General features: G+C 48.7%; 1 protein-coding gene across 4 annotated transcripts in view; it reads right to left on the reverse strand.

Moving 5' to 3' along the window:
• Window positions 1-21,650, reverse strand: part of IMPDH1 (inosine monophosphate dehydrogenase 1) — a 62,009-nt gene that overhangs the window by 8,246 nt on the left and 32,113 nt on the right. For 2 of the 4 annotated variants that reach the window (XM_035127205.3, XM_088651776.1), the window contains exons 3-13: window positions 19,786-19,834; window positions 17,148-17,249; window positions 16,457-16,531; window positions 13,624-13,830; window positions 10,964-11,051; window positions 10,308-10,507; window positions 9,307-9,397; window positions 7,437-7,532; window positions 6,067-6,210; window positions 4,774-4,918; window positions 883-1,026 (exon numbers count right to left, since the gene is read on the reverse strand). In XM_035127205.3, coding sequence (XP_034983096.3) covers window positions 883-1,026; window positions 4,774-4,918; window positions 6,067-6,210; window positions 7,437-7,532; window positions 9,307-9,397; window positions 10,308-10,507; window positions 10,964-11,051; window positions 13,624-13,830; window positions 16,457-16,531; window positions 17,148-17,249; window positions 19,786-19,834 — 1,341 coding nt within the window. Of the gene's footprint in view, window positions 1-882; window positions 1,027-4,773; window positions 4,919-6,066; window positions 6,211-7,436; window positions 7,541-9,305; window positions 9,398-10,307; window positions 10,508-10,963; window positions 11,052-13,623; window positions 13,831-16,456; window positions 16,532-17,147; window positions 17,250-19,785; window positions 19,835-21,650 lie in introns of all 4 variants that reach the window. The other 2 variants (XM_060279361.2, XM_060279362.2) reach the window with 1 other exon arrangement.

A 21,650-nucleotide genomic window follows, 5' to 3' on the forward strand; every position in this document is an offset into this window, starting at 1 on the left:
CTCCAAATTTCCCGTGCCAGAGAAAGGGAGAGGAGCCACATCCCCCCCCCTTTACAGGGCAGAGCTAAACTGTGGAACTCCCTGCTGCAGGAGGCAGAAGACGGGACTCATTTATGGGGTACAAAGGCAATCAATGGGCGCTAGCACATCCCCTCACTTCTGAAGGAGCGGCAGCTGCAATGGAAGGGACTGCGGGGAGACACATCGGCGCCAGGGCCCCCTTCCCAAAAGTCTGCGTCCCGAACAGTGCCAGATTTACGTATAAGCTAAACAAGAAAATTTAAAGGAAAAAAAACTGGATGTACATTTCCAAAATGTAAGATAAAAAACAAATGAAATAAAACCTATATCCAGCAACAGTGATTTGTGTTGTGTAGGCTCCTAGGATGTGAGTCATGGGTCCCGCCTGCTCCCTCAAATATCTCTGGTTTGCTATTATTATTTCACATTATAGCAAAGTTTCTAGAGACTAGATTATGAGTCTTTGTGAATTGTGTTTCTAAAGGTACTTTTGTCCTTGCCCAATGCCAATGGGTTTGCATTGCTAAGTTCGTTACGAATAAAAAAAATCATTCCGAGTTAGAGCTTCATAATCATTTCACAATTAATAGACGACTTCTTCATTGCATTTCACTGTTAATAGACTTCTTAACTGCATTTCAGTTCAACCATGACTTTGGAAAAAATACACATTTTGTGATGTGCAAATGGCTTGAGGTCCCTGTGAGGTCCATCCAGGACCCTATAGCATCTATTTGACACTAAAAACAGGGACCCCTTGACAAGATAGAAAGGGCCCCATGACCCTCAGGAGCTGAATCCAGCCCTGGTCCCGCACACACACACCCCGCGAGGAAAGAGAGGGCACCCCAAGGGACTCACCGCAGGATGGAGAGGCTCTTGGCGCCAATGTCTTGGCAGCCGTGCTGGATGCCAGCGATCAGGTAGGGCACGAACTTCTGGATGGAGCCCTTGTCCTGGATGGAGCCAGAGACGCCTTGCGCCACCTTCACCTTGTCCCCCTCGCTGAAAAGGCAGGAGGAGATGTGGGTCACCTTTCACCGCCTCCGGAGCCCCACTTCACCCCTGGCCTCCGTCCAAACACATTTCCTCTTCCCGTCCATCAAACCTTCGGGTGGCTAATCTGGAAACCTGCTAACGTACCAAATTCACTTTTTATTTTTATCCCCCCCCCCCAAAAAAATTTTTTTCCACACCTACAAGGGAGGGAATCTAAAGGGGGGGGGAAATGAGCTTGTCTTACATTGGATATTCTTAGATTGGAATAGTGATTACAATGCACCTAATAAAATGGTTGTATGATCTCAGCTAACTATATAAATATGAATATAAATAGGGTAACCTTACAGAGAATAAATGAAAAGAGAGAGAAAGAGAAGGAGGGGGAGAGAAAGAGAAAGAGAAAGAAAAAGAGAAGAGAGAGAAAAAGAAAAGAAGGTAGTGTGGTTGCTGACCTTGAGCCAGACATCTTGGAGAGTGAAGTCAAATGGGCCTTAGAAAGCATTGCTAATAACAAGGCCAGTGGAAGTGATGATATTCCAGCTGAACTATTTTAAAAGATGACGCTGTTAAGGTGCTACACCCAATATGCCAGCAAGTTTGGAAAACTCAGCAATGGCCAGAGGATTGGAGAAGATCAGTCTACATCCCAATTCCAAAGAAGGGCAGTGCCAAAGAATGCTCCAACTGCCGCACAATTGCGCTCATTTCACACGCTAGCAAGGTTATGCTTAAAATTCTACAAGGCAGGCTTAGGCAGTATGTGGACCGAGAACTCCCAGAAGTGCAAGCTGGATTTCGAAGGGGCAGAGGAACCAGAGACCAAATAGCAAACATGCGCTGGATTATGGAGAAAGCTAGAGAGTTCCAGAAAAACGTCTACTTCTGCTTCATTGACTATGCAAAAGCCTTTGACTGTGTCGACCACAGCAAACTATGGCAAGTTCTTAAAGAAATGGGAGTGCCTGATCACCTCATCTGTCTCCTGAGAAATCTCTATGTGGGACAAGAAGCTACAGTTAGAACTGGATATGGAACAACTGAGTGGTTCAAAATTGGGAAAGGAGTACGACAAGGTTGTATATTGTCTCCCTGCTTATTTAACTTATATGCAGAATTCATCATGCGAAAGGCTGGACTAGATGAATCCCAAGCCGGAATTAAGATTGCCGGAAGAAATATCAACAACCTCAGATATGCAGATGACACAACCTTGATGGCAGAAAGCGAGGAGGAATTAAAGAACCTTTTAATGAGGGTGAAAGAGGAGAGCGCAAAATATGGTCTGAAGCTCAACATCAAAAAAACCAAGATCATGGCCACTGGTCCCATCACCTCCTGGCAAATAGAAGGGGAAGAAATGGAGGCAGTGAGAGATTTTACTTTCTTGGGCTCCTTGATCACTGCAGATGGTGACAGCAGTCACGAAATTAAAAGACGCCTGCTTCTTGGGAGAAAAGCAATGACAAACCTAGACAGCATCTTAAAAAGCAGAGACATCACCTTGCCGACAAAGGTCCGTATAGTTAAAGCTATGGTTTTCCCAGTAGTGATGTATGGAAGTGAGAGCTGGACCATAAAGAAGGCTGATCGCCGAAGAATTGATGCTTTTGAATTATGGTGCTGGAGGAGACTCTTGAGAGTCCCATGGACTGCAAGAAGATCAAACCTATCCATTCTTAAGGAAATCAGCCCTGAGTGCTCCCTGGAAGGACAGATCGTGAAGCTGAGGCTCCAACACTTTGGCCACCTCATGAGAAGAGAAGACTCCCTGGAAAAGACCCTGATGTTGGGAAAGATGGAGGGCACAAGGAGAAGGGGACGACAGAGGATGAGATGGTTGGACAGTGTTCTCGAAGCTACGAACATGAGTTTGACCAAACTGCGGGAGGCAGTGCAAGACAGGAGTGCCTGGCGTGCTATGGTTCAGGGGGTCACGAAGAGTCGGACACGACTAAACAACAACAACAAGCTTTGTGTATAGATCTCTACATTAGGATAACTTTCTAAAGTCACTTGTAATAAGATGAAGGAGGTTTTAAAATCGGATTCTTAAGAGTATACGGTTTGATGGGCGTGCACAAACTAGTACAAAATAATGGAACCAAGAAGGGGAGTGGAGGGAAGTCACGCAAAAATTATGGTTTAAAAATGTGTTTATCATTATTTTTCTTTATTATTATAAAGTCAATAAATTGCTTATTACAAAAAAGGAAAGTCTTCCCCTGCCAGCAGAAGGAGAGCAAGGAGGGAGCCGGTCTGGCTTCCCTAGGCAGGGAGTTCCAAAGTTGCCTGGGAGAAGCCACCACCGAGAAGGCCCTCTCCTGCGTCCCCCACCCAGTGGGATTGTGAGGGGGGCGGGACCGAGAGAAGGACCTCCCCTGAAGATCTCAGAGCCCGGCAGGTTTGCCTCGGAGGTTGGGGTCATTCTGATAGGCTGGACCTAATCTGCTTCGGGCTTTATGGGGGCTGCAGTAAAATAAAATAAAATCTGGAGGGCCCCATTTTGGGGAAGGTTTCTCTGCTGCGACTCCCTTGGAAGCAGAGGCGTAGCAAGGACAGGTGGTACCCGGTGTGTTGCCCGCAACTCCCAAGCCTACAGCGAGCCAGGGGAAGGGGGGGAGCTCTAGGCTTGGGCCGAATGTCACCCCCCCGGATAACACCTGGTACCCACTGCCCCCCTTGCTCCGCCCCTGCCTGGAAGTCGCTGCCCCTTGGAATGAACTTGTGTCCGACCTGTGCAAAGGCAAGGAAGGAGCGCCCCCCCCTCCACAGCCCGCACCAAGAAAAATTAATTTGCCCCAGGAAGTGTTGATCCAATTTTACAGAGGTATCATTGAAACCGTTCTCTGTAATTCTATTACTGCCTGGTATGGCACAGCCTCCGAGGTGGACAAGAAAGGGCGCCAACGAGCAGTAAGAATTGCAGAAAGGGTAATGGGTGCTAGTTTGCCTTCAATAGAGACACTTTATCCTGTCTGAACTAGGAAGAGAACAGAGCAAATTGTCATAGAATCATAGAGTTGTAGAGTTGGAAGAGACCACAATGTTTTCCTAACATTTGTGACTTCTGCCTCCTTCTCTTCTTCTTCTTCTAGAATCATAGAATCATAGAGTTGGAAGAGACCACAAGGGCCATCCAGTCCAACCCCCTGCCAAGCAGGAAACACCATCAAAGCATTCTTGACCTATGCCTGTCAAGCCTCTGCTTAAAGACCTCCAAAGAAGGAGACTCCACCACACTCCTTGGTAGCAAATTCCACTGCCGAACAGCTCTTACTGTCAGGAAGTTCTTCCTAATGTTTAGGTGGAATCATCTTTCTTGAAGTTTGAATCCGTTGCTCCGTGTCTGCTTCTCTGGAGCAGCAGAAAACAACCTTTCTCCCTCCTCTATATGACATCCTTTTATATCACAGATCCTTTGCATCCCAGTCATCATCTGTTTGATTTACTTCCATCTGGGTGTCGCTACAGGACTCTGTACACAAAAACGGCTGGGCACAGGAACAGTTTTCCCCCCTTGTGCCATCAAATTGTTAAATTCGTAGTTGTGTAGCGGAAGGGGAGGCCAGTTATGGGTGGGGTTTGCCGTGCTATTGTATTGTATGTGGAACAATGTTGGTATAAGGTACGTTTACACTGCAATGTAGCCGAAGCAAAATTCCAAGTCCTGTACGTATGTTGGTACTTGGCCAATAAATGATTCCTTCTCCTTATCCCAGGTGCCCCCGCCCAGCTCCCCCTGCTCCATACCTGAAGTAGCGCTTCTGGCTACTGCTGCTCTTCTCCATGGCGTCGAGGGAGCCCATCCCCCGGTACTTCTTCAGCCGGACCCCGTCCGAAAAGAAGTATTCGCCGGGGGCCTCGGTGGTGGCAGCCAGCAAGGAGCCCATCATCACTGGGGGGTGGGGGGGAGAGAGAGAGGGAGAAAGGGGGCTCAGGGCCAGAGCACATGGGAGAATCCCAAGGGCATGGCGGAGCTGGGGGACACCAACCCAGACAGCTCGGAAAGAGGACTGGAGAAACTCTGTGGGTAGGGCTGTCCTAGAGCTGGGAGGGACCCCCCGGGGGTCATCCAGTCTGACCCCCTGCAACTCTCAACTAATGCATCCATGGCAGGTGGCCGTCCAACCTCTGCTCAAAAACCTCCAAGGAAGGAGAGGAGATGGGAATTCAACAGGGACTGGAACTGGAGTAGACTGAGCTGGGCATCGATTAAAGCAGGCACCCCCAAACTCGGCCCTCCAGATGTTTTGGGACTACAACTCCCATCATCCCTTGCCAACAGGAACAGTGGTCAGGGATGATGGGAATTGTAGTTCCAAAACATCTGAAGGGCCGAGTTTGGGGATGCCTGGATTAAAGGATATACAACAAGAAAAGAATTACGGAATATTAGGGTGATATGAAGTGGAGAGACTTTAACATGGACGGAAGAATTTACGCTTTCCCAATATGTTTGGAGGCCTGGGGGGGAGGAAATACTGGAGGCCAAGGGGACATTAAAGAAAAAACATGCCGGACATTTATCAAGAATAAACCTAATTTGGGAAGCCCTCTTGGACCTTCCATGGGAAAAGGAAATGAATGCTTCTGAGACACCTGGACGTAAAAGAAATATCAGTTAACAGAAAGCAGAGAAGATTAATGTTATCCTAGACTGAATGTCTTAAATAACTTTTTTTTACATAACCAGCAGATGGAAAATCAGAAGTCCTCTTTTTAATGACTTCTTTTTCCTTTCCTTTCCTTTCCTTCTCTCCCTTTCCCGCTTCCTTCTCTTCTCTTCTCTTTCCCTTTCTCTTTTGTAGCTGTTTTTGCCTCTTTTTCCCATTTACATTATGTTTTCTATTATGAATTAAAAAAAATAAAAATCAACAAGCATCAGCAACGGACACACAGAGCAAAGCGTCAACTCCTTCCCTGCTTAGCTGCTCGGCCAGAGGAGGAAGAGGTCACCAGCATGCATTTTATTATTATTATTAATAATAAATAATATGAATGTTATTAATGATGATGATGATGGCGACAGGATTCCCAGCTCACCTGTCGAGGCTCCCAAAGAAAGCGCCTTGACCACGTGGCCCACGGTTTGGATCCCGCCATCGGCAATGACCGGTACGCCGAACCTGCGGGCGTACTCTGCTACTTTATAGACCGCTGTGCCCTGGGGCCGGCCGCACGCCATCACTGGCCAGGAGAGAGAAAAGGAAGAGGGGCAGTCACTGCCAGGGGGCCAGCCTCCTGGAGAACCCCCAGATTCTGAGCTGTGAGGGTGTGTGGTTTAAATAGTGAGGATGATTTAGTGGTCTTGTTTGCGAGACACGACACGAAAGGAAACGGGGCGGGGAGGGAGAAGGAAAAAAGCAAGCTCAGGTTAGGCGGCAGAGAACTCGAAGGGAGAAGCAGGAAGGGAAGCATGTGAGACTCCCCTAATCCCAGGAGGACTGGGAGGAGGGCGCCTGCGATGACGTGGCCTTGAAGGAACTGCCCTCTGCATATGCTCAGAGGCGGCCTCTTTTTCTTGCCTTACCCCTGGGAACGGAAATAGGTTCTGGGGCTTACGGGATGCAGCTAGGAAGAAAGGGCGCATGCTACCACTGTGGCCAGGATCTTGCTAGCGCAAAGATGGAAGAGGGCTGCAATACCAACTAAAGAAGAATGGCGAGGGAAACCGATGGACTAATACGCTGAAATGGGAAAAATAAGTGGAAAGGCTCCGAGACAAAGACAACAGAGATTTTAAGAAAGACCGGGAACCGTTTCTGTCCTATCTACAGAATCAATGTAAAGAAATGGACTCACTCGCAGGGTTTGATTAAACACTCGCAATTAACAAAACAAATGCAGAAATACTGTAGAAACACCATGTTAAAGTGATAAGGGAATAATAATGATTATTTTTTTAAAAAATTAAGAATAAGAAATAACCAATAAGCAGGGAGAGATAATATGAAAAAACAAACAAACCAGAAAAGGAAGTCATGGGGGGAGGGGTTGGGGATCTATATTCTATTGTGATGGTGATAAAACTGTAAAATTCAATATACAGTGGTGCCTCGCTTAACGAATGCCCTGCTTAACGAAATTTCCGCTTAACAAAAGGTTTTTGCTAGCGGAGGTTGCCTCGCTAGACGAATTCGTTTTATGAAAAATTCATCTAGCGAATCGTGGTTTCCCATAGGAATGCATTGAAATTCAATTAATGTGTTCCTATGGGCAAAAAAAAAATTCAAAAAAAATTCAATGCATTCCTATGGGATCCGCTAGACGAATTTTTCGTTATAAGAAAAGACCCGTGAAACGAATTAAATTCGTCTAGCGAGGCACCACTGTATATATATAAAGGGCGCAGCATTTGGGAGCTTCCCTCCCTCTCTTGGTAACGTTCGAACCCGCTCCCGGCCGGGGCTCACCTTCCTGTGTGATGCAGATGGACCCGCAGCCCATGCCGACCCGCAGAGCGTCCACCCCGGCGTCGATGAGGTTCTTGGCCTGCGCTGCTGTCACCACTGTGCATCCAATAGGGGAGAAAGCAAAGGTACCTGTGAAATACCTGGCCGGCCAAATCCACTCTGGCACGGCGGAGGTTCCTGCCTTGGCCCCTGAGGGTCCCTGTCCAGCTCGACACTCGCATGTCTACTCAGAAGCGGCTGGGGTGTAGAAATAATAAACCTATGGCTAGGGTTTTTTGCGCCCTAGGCGAGATCACCTTCTGGCGCCCCCGCCCCCCCCCCAATTTCCCAGAGTTGTTGACCTTTTTTAGAAAAAATAAAAAGTGGAATAAAAAAATAAAATAAAGAAATAAATGAAAATAAAAATAGAAAATAGAAAAATTAAAAAGAGAAAAGAGAAAAAGAGAAAAGAGAAAAGAGAAAAAAATTAAAAAGTAGAAAAAATAAAATTAAAAATAAAAAGAGAGTTCCTTGGTTGTTGGTGAGGGGAAGGGGTAAAAAGCAGTCTCTTTACCTTGTCAGCTAGCGGCCTTCCCTGTTTCTGGCACGGCCTTCCCCTGCTTCCTCTGGAGCCCAATCTCGGCGCGCTAGCTGCTGCAGGGGTAGGCCCGGCTCGAGCGAGCAAGCGAGCGCCACCAGGGCCGTTCCTTGGCCTGGGCTGGGTGACGCAAGGCGCCAGGGCGCCTGGCCACCAGGGGCGCCGAACTCAGCGGCTTCAGGTGGGCGGCGGGCAGGCTGGCCAGCGCCCCCTCCATTTTGGCACCCTAGGCAGCTGCCTAGTTCGCCTTAATGGACGCGCCGGCCCTGCCTATGGCCCTTGTTACAGGTAGGTAGCCATGTTGGTCTGCCGTAGTCGAAACAAATTACAAAAATTCCTTCCAGTAGCACCTTAAAGACCAACTAAGTTTGTTTTTCTGCTCTACAATTTCCCCATTTCCCCATTTTTAGCTACAGTATTAGTATTCTAACGGCTATCAGGTTCCAATTGAACCAGAAAGAATGGGAATGTGTGGAAGAACAGAGGACGAAATGTCGTTCTAAGACCACAGGATCGCTATGTATTGACTGATGTTCGTAAAGTTAAGGATAAAACATGGAAAGATGGTTCAGGGGGGATACGCAAACAATCTTTATAACACCGTTTAAAAGTAATAAACGGTGTAGGAAAGAAGATTCCACCTAAACATTAGGAAGAACTTCCTGACAGTAAGAGCTGTTCAGCAGTGGAATTTGCTGCCAAGGAGTGTGGTGGAGTCTCCTTCTTTGGAGGTCTTTAAGCAGAGGCTTGACAGCCATATGTCAAGAATGCTTTGATGGTGTTTCCTGCTTGGCAGGGGGTTGGACTGGATGGCCCTTGGGGTCTCTTCCAACTCTAGGATTCTATGATTCTAATATAAAGCTACAGAAGCCGAGCTAAGGTGGAGGGAAGTCACAGGGGTAGGAATAAGGTAAATATATGTAATTAAAAAGAGATGCTTATATATTGTATAACTTTGAAGGTATGGTAAAGAATGGAAAAATATGTATCTGAATGCATAACCATAAAAAAATGGGGGGGGGGAATAATAAAATTATTATCCTTATTTTCAGAAGCAAATCCCACTGAAGTCCCTGGGGCTTACTCACGGGTAAACAGGGTTGCAACTTAACCTCTCCGTTTCATACCGATTTCCACCTTTATTTCCCACGCCCCTCCGGAAATTTTTATCAACGAGCAAAACAAAACAGACTTCATTATCTCAGCTGAAGCACCCCAAGAGGGGGGGGGGGGGAAGGAACAATGTTTTGGGGGGGGATCATGTCCCCCTGCCAAGGCCATCCAGATGCTCACCATTGCCCCCAATGACCTGGAGGTCCGGGTATTTGTGTTTGATGTAGTGGATCATGCCGATTTGATAGACGGAGTTTCCCTGAGATGAATCCTTTTTTTGGCAGTTTGCGGGGGGGGGGGGAGGAAAGAGAACAGAGGAGCCTGTTAACATTCTCGCATTGCAGGGGGTGGGCTAGATGGCCCTTGCGCTCCCTCCCAACTCTACCGTTCTAGGATTCCACGAGGGTTCGAATCCCCACTGGCCAGCCTCTGCCTTCCTCCACCTAGCCTACCTCGCAGGGTTGTGGGGGGGGGGTTGAACGGGGAGAGGACAGAACCAGGCCCACCCCCTCGAGCTCCTGGGCACTGCATATAATTAACATTGCATAGGCTGCCACCAATTTGCAGAGGCAGGTACAGCGGTCCCTTGGTTCTCAAACTTAATCCGTTCCGGAGGTCCGTTCCGAAACCAAGAAGGTCACGCAAAACGGATGAATCCCTTCCAGACTTTTCAAAACAAGCCCCAAAACAGCCATTGAACATGAATTTTACTATCTAACGAGACCCTTGATCCATGAAATGAGAGCAACGAACAATGTACCGCAGTCACACAATCAATCCCTCAGGAGCTGAAGTGGCTTCCACACAGCCACAAAAACAAAACAAAAAGAGCCGCAAAAACAAAAAATGCAAAATAAATAGCAAAAACAGACAGACCTCGGCGTAACACTCCAAACAGAAGTGTGGCACTCAAATCGGAAGTGTAACACTCAAAATGGAGCACGTTTGACTTCCGATTAAAGTTTGCAAACCGGAACACTTACTTCCGGGTTTGCGGTGTTTGAGTTCCAAGTTGTTTGAGTGCCAAGGCATTTGAGAAGCAAGGGACCACTGTCCTCGTTTATTTTCAAGGTGCAAAACTGGGGTTCTGGCGGAGGGGGAGCTAGGCCTTCTGAAAAAGCGCCTCTGTGAATCCTTGCCCCCTGAGCCACAGCCCTCCGGCCCCCCGGCCAGGCACCCACCAGCACGACCACATCGACGCCCGCCTGCATGAGCAGGTCCAGCCGGTACTTGTCGTCTTCCCGGGTGCCAATGGCCGCCCCGCACAGCAGCTGCTTCCGGGAGTCCTTGGAGGCCAGAGGGTAGTCGCGGTTCTTCTTCAGGTCCGTGCGGGCGATGATGGCCACCAGCTCGTCCACGTCGTTCACGATGGGCAGCTTCCCTGCGCGAAGGGAGGGAGAGGGAGGCAGGGTGGCTGAGAGCCTGGCGCGGGCAAGCCCGGCTCTAGGGGTAGTCTCGGTGGCGCGGGGCGCCAGGGCGCTGGGCCGGCAGGAGGGCGTTGCGCCAGGGCGCCCGACCGGCTTGAGACGGCCCTGGGCGCAGGCCATTTCGGGGCCAGGAAGAGCGGCCCAGCGGCCGGATCGGGCCCAAGGGGACCCCGCAACCACCCAGCTCCCTGCTCTTCCAGCGGCCAACCGGGGGGAGGGGGGGACTGCAAGCGGGGCCTGACTATCTGGCTCCCCACTGCCTGGTACCCAAAGGTAGACTGCCCATGGGTGTGGAGGTTCTTCTCTCACTACGGAGAGCTAATTCCTGCAGCGGAATCGGCTTAGATTACCGGCTCCAGCAAAGCCAGTCTTAGAGGTCCATAGGGGGAAAGGGTTACCCCCCCCCGTACCTTTTTTGCTCCTCTGAAGGATCTCGTTGGCCTCTTTCAGCGTGACTCCGGCAGGGGCCACCACCAAGTCGTTGCGCTTCGTCATGACCTGCGTGGGGGGCAGGAAAGGGGGCCAGCTGGGGTGAACTGGCCCCAAACACACACACAGAGAGAGCCCGTTTTGCCATCCCAGGAAAACTGGGACCAGGCATTTTGGGGGCGCCTCTCAATCTCCCACAGCCCTCAAGGGTCCTGCAATGCCAGGAACCCTAATAATAATAATAATAATAATAATAATAATAATAATAATAATAATGATGATGATGTATTATTTATACCCCGCCCATCTGGCTGGGTTTCCCCAGCCACCCTGGGTGGTTCCCAACAGAATTAAAAGCACCATAAAACATCACACATTAAAAACTTCCCTGAACAGGGCTGCCTTCAGATGTCTTCTAAAGGTCAGGTAGCTATTTATCTCTTTGACATCTGGTGGGAGGGTGTTCCACAGGGCAGGCGCCACCACCGAGAAGGCCCTCTGTCTGGTTCCCTGTAGCTTTGCCTCTTGCAGGGAGGGAACCGCCAGAAGACCCTCGGAGCTAGACCCCAGTGTCCGGGCAGAACAATGGGGATGGAGACGCTCCTTCAGGTAGACTAGACCGAGGCAGTTTAGGGCTTTAAAGGCCAGCACCGACATTTTGAAATGTAGATCTTTCAAGGTGTTATAGGGTCTCGGTGGCCGCTCCCAGTCCCCAGCCTAGCTAACGCATTCTGGATTAGTTGCAGTTTCCCTAGCCTGACCCAGGAAGCTGCCGGCCGCATGGGAATGTGGGGGTTCCCTCTGCACCTCCTCGCCGCTGGGGCCTGGGGGTCGGAGTCACCAGCCTGCGCTGGCTGGTGGAAAGACTGCATGCCGGCCCAGACACCCAGCCTGGTGCCCTCCGTGCCAGCTGGGGCTGGCGGGAGTATTAGTCCGAAAGATGTGGGGGGGGGGATGCAAATAAGAATCACTTAGCAAAGAATAACTGGCATTGCAGGGGGTTGGACTAGATGTCCCTCGGGGTCCCTTCCCTTTTTAAAAAAATAAATAATTTTTATTGGTTTTACATATAATCACATTACGTAACATCATATCCTCCTGTTTTATCCCTTTGGCTCGACCGAGCCGAACGACTTCCCTCCCTCCCGTCTGATGGTTTACAAAATTAAACTTTACATTTTGCTTCGTTTCCTCTCCTTCTTGTATCATTATCTAAAATAATTACATGACTCAACCTGAATAGGTAGCCATTTCACCTTACAGATCTTCAGATAACCCTGCTAATGATGTCAATTGCTTACAGTTGTCTTTCAAATATAATATAAACTTGTTCCAGTCCTTTTGGAATGCTTGGTCTCGGGGTTTCTTCCAACTCTACCGCTCTAGGATCCTAGGACAAATGCTATTTTTATGGTGTGGTCTTTAAAGACGTTAAAGGTTGGGGGTCGGGTGGGAGGGATCTGCTGTTAGGCCTCTTAAAGAACGCCAGAAGAGCTTCGCTGGATCAGATAATCATTGGATCACGGGTCCCTAGGGTCATCTAGTCCAACCCCCTGCGACACAGATGGCCGTACTTCTCCACAGTGGCAGAAGCAGCGATCTCCCCGCCTGGGGGTCCCAGCAAGGGGCGTTCTGAGGCCTGTTCTCTCTGACAGCGGAGGGAGAAGACCGCCCGCTCCTCCGTGATCATGCCTGACCTTCCTCTCAAGGCATCTCGGCTGGTGGCCCTCAAGTGGGAGGGAGTTCCGCAGTTGGACTATGTGTGTGCTGTGCCTCCATTCCAGGTATAATTTGAGGAACTTTCCTGTGCATATCCCAACACACTACAGTACAACTAATCCAGAATGCGGCAGCCAGGCTGGGGACTGGGAGCGGCCGCCGAGACCACATAACACCAGTCCTGAAAGACCTACACTGGCTCCCAGTACGTTTCCAGGCAAAATTCAAAGTGTTGGTGCTGAACTTTAAAGCCCTAAACAGCCTTGGCCCAGGAGACCTGAAGGAGTGTCTCCACCCCTATTGTTCTGCCCGGACACTGAGGTCCAGTGCCGAGGGCCTTCTAGCGGTTCCCTCGTTGCGAGAAGCCAAGTTGCAGGGAACCAGGCAGAGGGCCTTTTCGGTGGTGGCACCCGCCCTGTGGAATGCCATACCTTCAGATAGTAAGGAAATAAACATCTACCAGACTTTTAGAAGACATCTGAAGGCAGCCCTGTTTAGGGAAGCTTTTAATGTTTGATGTTTTATTGTGTTTTTAATATTTTGTTGGAAGCTGCCCAGAATGGCTAGTCAGATGGGTGGGGTATAAATAATAAATTATTATTCTCATATTATTTTGATGAAGGACATTCTTTTTCTGTCCTGAATCTTCTCAGAGGATGGAGGGAGGCACAAGGCGTGGCATTTGAACTGGGTGCTGAGCGGGAGAGGGGAGACCACCCCACAAATTCAAGTTGGACGTGAACGGCAGTGGCAGAAATCCAAGGGAGATCTTTTTTTGGCAGCCGTGCCCTCTTTCCCCCAGACCCACATTGCAGGGGGTTGGATTGGATGACCCCTGGGATTCCCTTCAAGCTCTGCGCTTCCACGCCCCTGCCCCCCTTCCTTCCTTCCCTTTCATCTTGGCTGCTGCCCCCGGTCCTACCTCGCTGAGCGCGATGCCGTAATCCTTCTCGGAAAGGAAGTCGATGTCCCGGGAAGTGACGATGCCCACCAGCTTGCTGCCCATCTTGCCCGTCTCCGTGACCGGGATGCCCGAGAAGCCGTGCCGGATCTTGGCCTCGAAGACGTCGCCCACCGTGTGTGTCGGGCTCAGCACCACCGGGTCCGTGATGAAGCCCTGCTCAAATTTCTGCAGAGAGAGGACAAGAGATTGGCTCGAAGGAAAAACAGGCGGCATCTGAAGCTCACAGGGGGAAGCCCTCTTCCTGCCCCAGACCATGGGGGGGGGAGGCAGCATGTGGGGACACTGGGGGGGGTGTTGGTGCACGCTCCCCCCCAGCTGCTTGAACACAGTGAGGATTAATGCCTAAATACGGAGTCCGGTGTTTCAGGATTCCAAGTATTCCTTCTGGGCCCCAACGCACAACGGCAACGCCCCCCCCCCTGAAAAAAAGAGAGGGGCAAACAAAAGCAAATTGCATTATGTATTTTCGGTCTCTCTCACGGACACACTCGTCATGTTCCAGTTGCAAATCTCGGGTCTTTTTTCAGGGACGATAGTATGGACTAGTCAAGTCAAGTACTTTATTACAGTCACAGACCAGCATAAGCAAAACATCTAAATAAATAGCATAGCAGTATGAATCTAAGCAAATAGTTATTACTAAAAATCAGCATGGGTTTCTGAAAAATAAGTCATGTCAGACTAATCTGATCTCATTTTTTGACAGAATTACAAGCCTGGTAGATGAAGGGAATGCTGTGGATGTAGCCTATCTTGATTTCAGCAAGGCCTTTGACAAGGTGCCCCATGATATTCTTGTAAAGAAGCTGGTAAAATGCGGGCTAGACAATGCTACCATTCAGTGGATTTGTAACTGGCTGACTGACCGAACCCAAAGGGTGCTCATCAATGGCTCCTCCTCATCCTGGAGAGTAGTGACTAGTGGGGTGCCACAGGGTTCTGTCTTGGGCCCAGTCTTGTTCAACATCTTTATCAATGACTTGGATGATGGGCTTGAGGGCATCCTGAGCAAGTTTGCAGACGTCACCAAATTGGGAGGGGTGGCTAACACCCCAGAGGACAGGATCACACTTCAAAATGACCTTAACAGATTAGACAACTGGGCCAAAGCAAACAAGATGAATTTTAACAAGGAGAAATGTAAAGTACTACACTTGGGCAAAAAAATTGAAAGGCACAAATACAGGATGGGAGACACCCGGGTTGAGAAAAGTACATGTGAAAAGGATCTAGTAGTCTTGGTAGACCACAAACTTGACATGAGTCAGCAGTGTGATGCAGCAGCTCAAAAAGCCAATGCAATTCTGGGCTGCATCAAGAGGAGTATAGCATCTAGATCAGGGGTCAGCAAACTTTTTCAGCAGGAGGCCGGTCCACTATCCCTCAGACCTTGTGGGGGGCCGGACTATATTTTGAAAAAAATGTATGAAAAAATTCCTATGCCCCACAAATAACCCAGAGATGCATTTTAAATAAAAGGACACATTCTACTCATGTAAAAACATGCTGATTGCCGGACCATCCGCAGGCCGGATTTAGAAGGTGATTGGGCCGCATCCGGCCCCCGGGCCTTAGTTTGGGGAACCCTGATCTAGATCCAGGGAAGTAATAGTAAAAGTAAAAGAAGGGCTTTCTTTTACCTGCCCTGAAGCTTCCAGATTCATTGGAGGCCTGTGAATTCGGGTGTTTTTAAGAGAGCGGCTAGGATTTCACTAGCCCCAAAATGGGAGGATGACAAGATACCAATGAAGGAAGAATGGCAAGCGAAACTTAGGGACTACGCCGAAATGGCGAAGCTTATGGGAAAACTCAGAGACAAGGACAATAATGACTTTTTAAAAGACTGGGAAGCATTTATGATGTGCTTACAGAAATAAGGAAACGGACTCACTAGCGGGGTTTGAGTAAACACTTACAATTAAGGGGGAAAGTATATAAGTCAAGGAGCAATGATTGGGAAAATTTAGATGTAATTTGGAAAGATATAGGATAAAAATGGTAAGAATATAAGAATATTTAGTTCAGGGGTCCCCAAACTACGGCCCCCGGGCCGGATGCAGCCCAATCGGCCTCCCAATCCGGCCCGCGACGACCCCCGCCGCCTGCTGCCGCCGCCCGCTCTAACGGCGCGCGGCGCGGCAACGATCTTAAAAATCGGCAAAAAATCGCCGAAAATCCTTTGTGCGCATGCGTATGGGCCTCTCCCGACCCAGAAGAGGTCATTTCCGATGCACTTCCGGGTCGGGGGAGGCCCATACGCATGCGCACAAGCGATTTTCAGCGATTTTTTCCCCGCCCGTGTGCGTGTGCGCATGCGCACGGGCGCGCACTCCCCTGCCCTCCGGCCCGCCGCGCGTTCGGCGCGGCGGGCACCGGCCCACTGCGCGGTAAGTCTGGGGACCCCTGATTTAGTTGGAAGATTTTTAAAATCAAAGTAAACAAAATAAGCAGAAGTAGCAAATATTTAAAGAGCCAGAATAGGAGGTTGGCGGACGTCAAGGGAGGGGGTGGGGGAGAGATTTGGATTCATGATTTTTAAATTGTGTTTATTTTGATTTTGTTGAATAAAAAATTTAAAAACCTGATTTTTAAAAAAGAGAGCGAGAAAAACTTTCCCCTGCTGCCCACTTCCTCCCTGCCAGGCATCATCTTACAAACTCTTTTTTGCTTTTTCAGCCAGCCAGGGGTGAGGAGTGGTCCTGCTCCCCCCCAACTACCCCGGGGCCCCCCTCGTGGCTTTGTCCCCACCCCAATACGGAGCCCTTCGCCAGCCCCAAATCCCAGCGCTCACCTTGACTTTCCGGACCTCGTTGGCCTGGAATTCGGGGGTGCAGTTGTGGTGAATGATCCCAATGCCGCCCATGAGCTGCAGGGGGGAGACAAGCAGGGGGGGCAAAGTCACAGGGGCTGCATTCTCCCTGGTTCCAGCCCCCCAGATTCCCCACCCCACCCCAAATGCATAGATCTGCCTCCACAGTCCAGAGCTCCGAGTGCTGTTTTCTCCCCACGCCGAGCCTCCTTTTAACCACGGAACGGCGTCAGACCAGGAAATCTGTGGGTCTGTGCGAATGCCCCAGACCAGGCATGTCCAAAGTCCGTTTCGGGGGCCTAATCCAGCCTGCCAGGTTGGTCTAAACCGGCCCCCGTGGCAGTTTATTTCCTGGGGTAAAATCCTAAAAGAAACCTCAACAACTTCAATCCTAAAAAAAACAAAAAGAGCTCAACAATTTGGGGGTAAAATCCTAAAAACAACCCTAAAAAAAGGTCAACAACTTTGGCCGGCCCTCACAGCCCTTCACTTCATCCAGTCTGGCCCTCTTTGAAAAAAGTTTGGACAGCGCTGCCCCAGACCCAGCGGCAGGCACCAGGGGCAAAACTGCTTCCCCGGGGCTCTTGCTGGGGGGAAGACGTGAAAGGGGAGCAGGGGGCGGGCACCCCCCACCCCCTGGGAGGCTCTTCCCTCTCTCGGGACGGCCACTCACCGCCATCGCAATGGCCATGTCCGACTCGGTCACCGTGTCCATCGGGGAGGAGATGAGAGGCGTCTTGAGGGTGATCTTGCGAGTCAAGGCCGACGTCAGGTCCTGTGGAGGAGGGAGAGAGGGATGGAGGGCGGTCACCCCAAGGGTCATCCCTGAAGGAGCATCTCCACCTCCATCGTTCTGCCCGGACAGTGAGGTCCAGCACCGAGGGCCTTCTGGCGGTTCCCTCGTTGCGAGAAGCCAAGTTGCAGGGAACTAGGCAGAGGGCCTTCTCGGTGGTGGCGCCTGCCCTGTGGAACGCCCTCCCAACAGATGTCAAAGAGGAAAACAACTACCGTGTTTCTCCGAAAATAAGCCATACCCCGAAAATAAGCCATACTCCGAAAATAAGCCATAGTGATAGGCAGTTTAACCTTGTAGGTTAAACTGTACCATACTTAATTTAAAAAAAAGACATCCCCTGAAAATAAGCCACTGTGTGTGTGTGTGTTTTTTTTTTTTGAGGAAAGATAAATATACTTATTTTTGGAGAAACACGGTACCAGACTTTTAGAAGGCATCTGAAGGCAGCCCTGTTCAGGGGGGCTTTTAATGTTTAATAGATTATTGTGTTTTATTTTTCTGTTGGAAGCCGCCCAGAGTGGCTGGGGAAACCCAGCCAGATGGGCAGGGTATAAATAATATATTATTATTATTATTATTATTATTATTATTATTATTATTATCCGGCCCAACCCCCCAAAGAGACACAACAGGTCCAGGTGACACTCGGCACCAGAGGTTCTCCAAGTGGGCGCTCTCGCCCCCTGGAAGGCAGCACAATAACCTTGGGGGGGGGCTGCCAAGAGGCAAGGGGGCGGCATGGGGGTGCTGGGGCCGTCAATGATTCTCGTGACTTTGAAAAACCAATATGCCTGGATGAAGTTCATCCGTTTTGTCGAATTCATTGCACTAAATAGTTTCAACTGGACTTTGAATAAAGGGGAAACTCATTTTTTATTTCATTATTTATTCTCCTTAGTAGGTCATGTAAACCGCTGTTCTGAATAATGCTTTTTTGCATGCGCTGGGGGATGAGTTTATGCGCAGGCATGGCCAAACTTGGCTCTCCAGATGTTTTGGGGCTACAACTCCCATCATCCCTAGCTAAGAGGACCAGTGGTCAGGGATGATGGGAATTGTAGTCCCAAAACATCTGGAGGGCCGAGTTTGGCCATGCGGGGGGGGGGGGCGCTAAAAAACTATGACTGATCTAGCTACCTTAATAGGGACATTTATAACCATCCCCGGAAATCGAGTTTGCACTCTAACGGAAAAAATGTGGTGAAATTTGACTCACTAGCAGGTTTCGATTAAACCCTTACAACTATATATATATATATATATATATATATATACACACACACACACACACACACACACACACACACACACACATATTATCACAATGATGTTAAAATAAGAAGAGGACCAAAATAATTATTTTAAAGATTTTATAAGTCAGAATAATTAAACAAGCAGGACAAATCAACATGCAAAAAACCAGAAGAGGATGTTGAGGGAAGTTGTGGGCCGGAGGGGTGGGGGAGAGAGAGACACACACACACATGGGAATTGTGTTTTTCTCTTATGTGATATGATACTGTGGTGATAAAATTATATAAAACTTAATAAATTTTTAAAATATTTTGATCGAGTTTTTAATATTCTGTTGGGAGCTGCCCAGAGTGTGCCAGATGGGCAGGGTATAAATAATAAATCATTACTATTATATAATAATAATAATAATAATAATAATAATAATAATAATAACAATAATTTATTCATACCCTGCCCATCTGGCTGTGTTTCCCCAGCCACTCTGGGCGGCTTCCCAAAAAATATTAAAATACAATGGTTGTATCCACCAAAACAAAGAAGCTGGAAATAGAGCCCACCAAGGGTTAAATAAATAGGGAGGCTGAAAACATTAATGAAATACCGTTCAAGAGCTGCCAAATGTTTGCAAAAAGACACGTGCTTTTAATTGGTGCCTAGACATTAGCCGTGTAGTAGTCAGCACATGGCAAATTATTATTATTATTATTATTATTATTATTATTATTATTATTATTATTATTAATATTATATAAAATCACAAAAGAGCCATCTGACAGCGGAACAGACTCTCCTTCCTTGGATGAGCATCTTTTGTCAGGGATGCTTTAGTGGAGATTCCTGCATTGGAGGGGGCTGGGCTGGATGACCCCTGGGGGTCCCGTCCAACTCTATGATTCTATGAAAACCGTATAGTAAAATCACAAAAATATTGCAACCAAGTTAAGAGCAAAATAATTCCCAACACCTACCCCAGGGGACTCATTTCTTTGGGAAAGAAGGGGAAAGGTTAGGGGGCGTCGTGACCCACACGGGGAGAGGGATGGCTGGAGACTTTAGAGGGCGGAGCTAATGGCTTGTATATTTGTGCTCCTCCTCTGCAGCTCAAAAGGGGGGGGAGTCTCGGGTGACCGGCTACGGAAAAGCTCCCCCCAGCACCCATCAAGGGGAGATGGGAACAGCCACATGACTCAGTCCCCTGGGACCCCTCAGGCAGCCCCACCCGGCAAACGGCGCTGGCCCGTGGGGAACTCGAACTCACCACCTCATCCGCCGTGAAGTCGATGAAGCCTGGGAGGATCAGGAAGTCACTGAGGAGAAAGGAACGGGCAGCGGTTAGTGGCAGCTTAGAATGTGTGACCCCCGGGGCCCCACCCAGCTCTGCCAATCGTTTTTTGTTGTTGTTGTTAAATAATTTTTATTTATTTTCAATTACAAAAATCCAATATGCACCATATTATATTAATACCAAATAGCAATACCAATTCAAACAAAAAACAATTACATAGCCAATTATAAACTTTGTGTGGCTTCCCACATGCTGGGCTTCAAGGTCTGATTCCCTTTAATTCTGCCTCCAGACTGTTAATACAATCCTTATTAAGATGAATATAATGCCCCAAATGCTATTTCTATTCCAATCAATCCCGGTAATAAGTAATATGGCATGTTTTAAAGAACGCCAAAAGGATATTTCAAAATTTATATGGCAGGACAAGAAGCCGAGAATAAAATATAAATTATTAACAGATATTAGAGAGAGAGGCGGCTTCTCACTGCCTGACTTGAAATCATATTATGAATCCTCATGCATTTGTCGGATTCGCGAATGGATAAGATTAAAAAAATACAGACCTATTAGATTTGGAAGGGCACGCTAATAGATTTGGTTGACATGCACACTTACGGTATGAAAAGGAAAGAATTAATCAAAGTTTTAGAAATCATATTATAATGAAAGCGATATTTAAAGTCTGGGGAAAGTATAAAGGAATAGTGGAACAAAAAACACCATGGTGGCTCTCGCCGTTAGAGGCAGTATCAGGGGGAAAAATTAAATAGGGACACAGATTTTAATTTCCATCCATTGCTCCTTTATTTCTTTATCAAATATGATGTCCGTATTAGTTATACCTGATCTCCTTTGTGCCTTACGGCTCCATTGTTACTCTGGCGAGGTTTCCATTGCCCACACCGCAGGGCTGCCCTGGTGCCAGGCAGGTGGAAGTGACCCATGCCAGCCGCCCAACACGCAAAAGCTCCCCCCCCCCCCCCGAGGCTCTTGGGATCAACTTATGGTTGTCCCTGGTGGTCAAAGGGGGACAACAATAAGTTGATGATGAAAGAAGTCAATTGGAAGAAAAGAAATGAAATTTACACACACACACACACACACAGAGAGAGAGAGAGAGAGAGAGAGAGAGAGAGAGAGAGAGAGAGAGAGAGAGAGAGAGAGTTGACTATTTGATCTGTGTAAGTTTCCGTATGTCATTGTTTTATTTGTATTTCTTTGTTTTTTGTTTTTTGATTATGTATTATTACTTTTACGTTTAGTTGTATGTGTATGTGTTGTAAAATGAACTTAATTTTAAAAAAAGACATAAGAAGCACAGGGGCTGGATCAGGCCCAAAGGGGCCCATCTGGCCCAGCACCCTTTTCTCATAGTGACCCACCGGAGGCCCATCATGGGAACCCCGCAAGCAGGATCCGAGTGCAAAAGCCCTCTCCCCTCCTGCCCTTTCCGGCACCCAGCGGCGTCCACTGCTTCCGACTGCGGAGGGCAGAGCTGAGCCATTGCGGCTGGGAGCCTTTGAGAGCCCTCTCCACTGTGAATTGGGAAAGGGCACCCTAGGAGGGGCATTGCACCCCCCCTTCGAAGCGTGGCTGCTCCAGGAGAGAACGGGGTGGGCTTGGGCTCCAGACCCCAAAAGCCAAGCCCCAGGGCCAGACAGGGCCTCCGGGTGCCCCGCATGTTAATTCAGGGATTGTTTCCCCGGCAGCCTCTGCCCACCCCCCCCAAAACAAAAGGGTATGGAGGGGCCCCATGGCAACCGCTGCAAAGCCATTCATGGGCACCCGGCGTGAGTAAAGGGGCTTAAAGAGGGAGGCCCAGGGCAGCCGGCCCT

The sequence above is a fragment of the Zootoca vivipara genome, chromosome 9, assembly GCF_965207765.1.
Source record: "Zootoca vivipara chromosome 9, rZooViv2.hap1.1, whole genome shotgun sequence".
NCBI classification, from domain to species: Eukaryota; Metazoa; Chordata; class Lepidosauria; order Squamata; family Lacertidae; genus Zootoca; species Zootoca vivipara.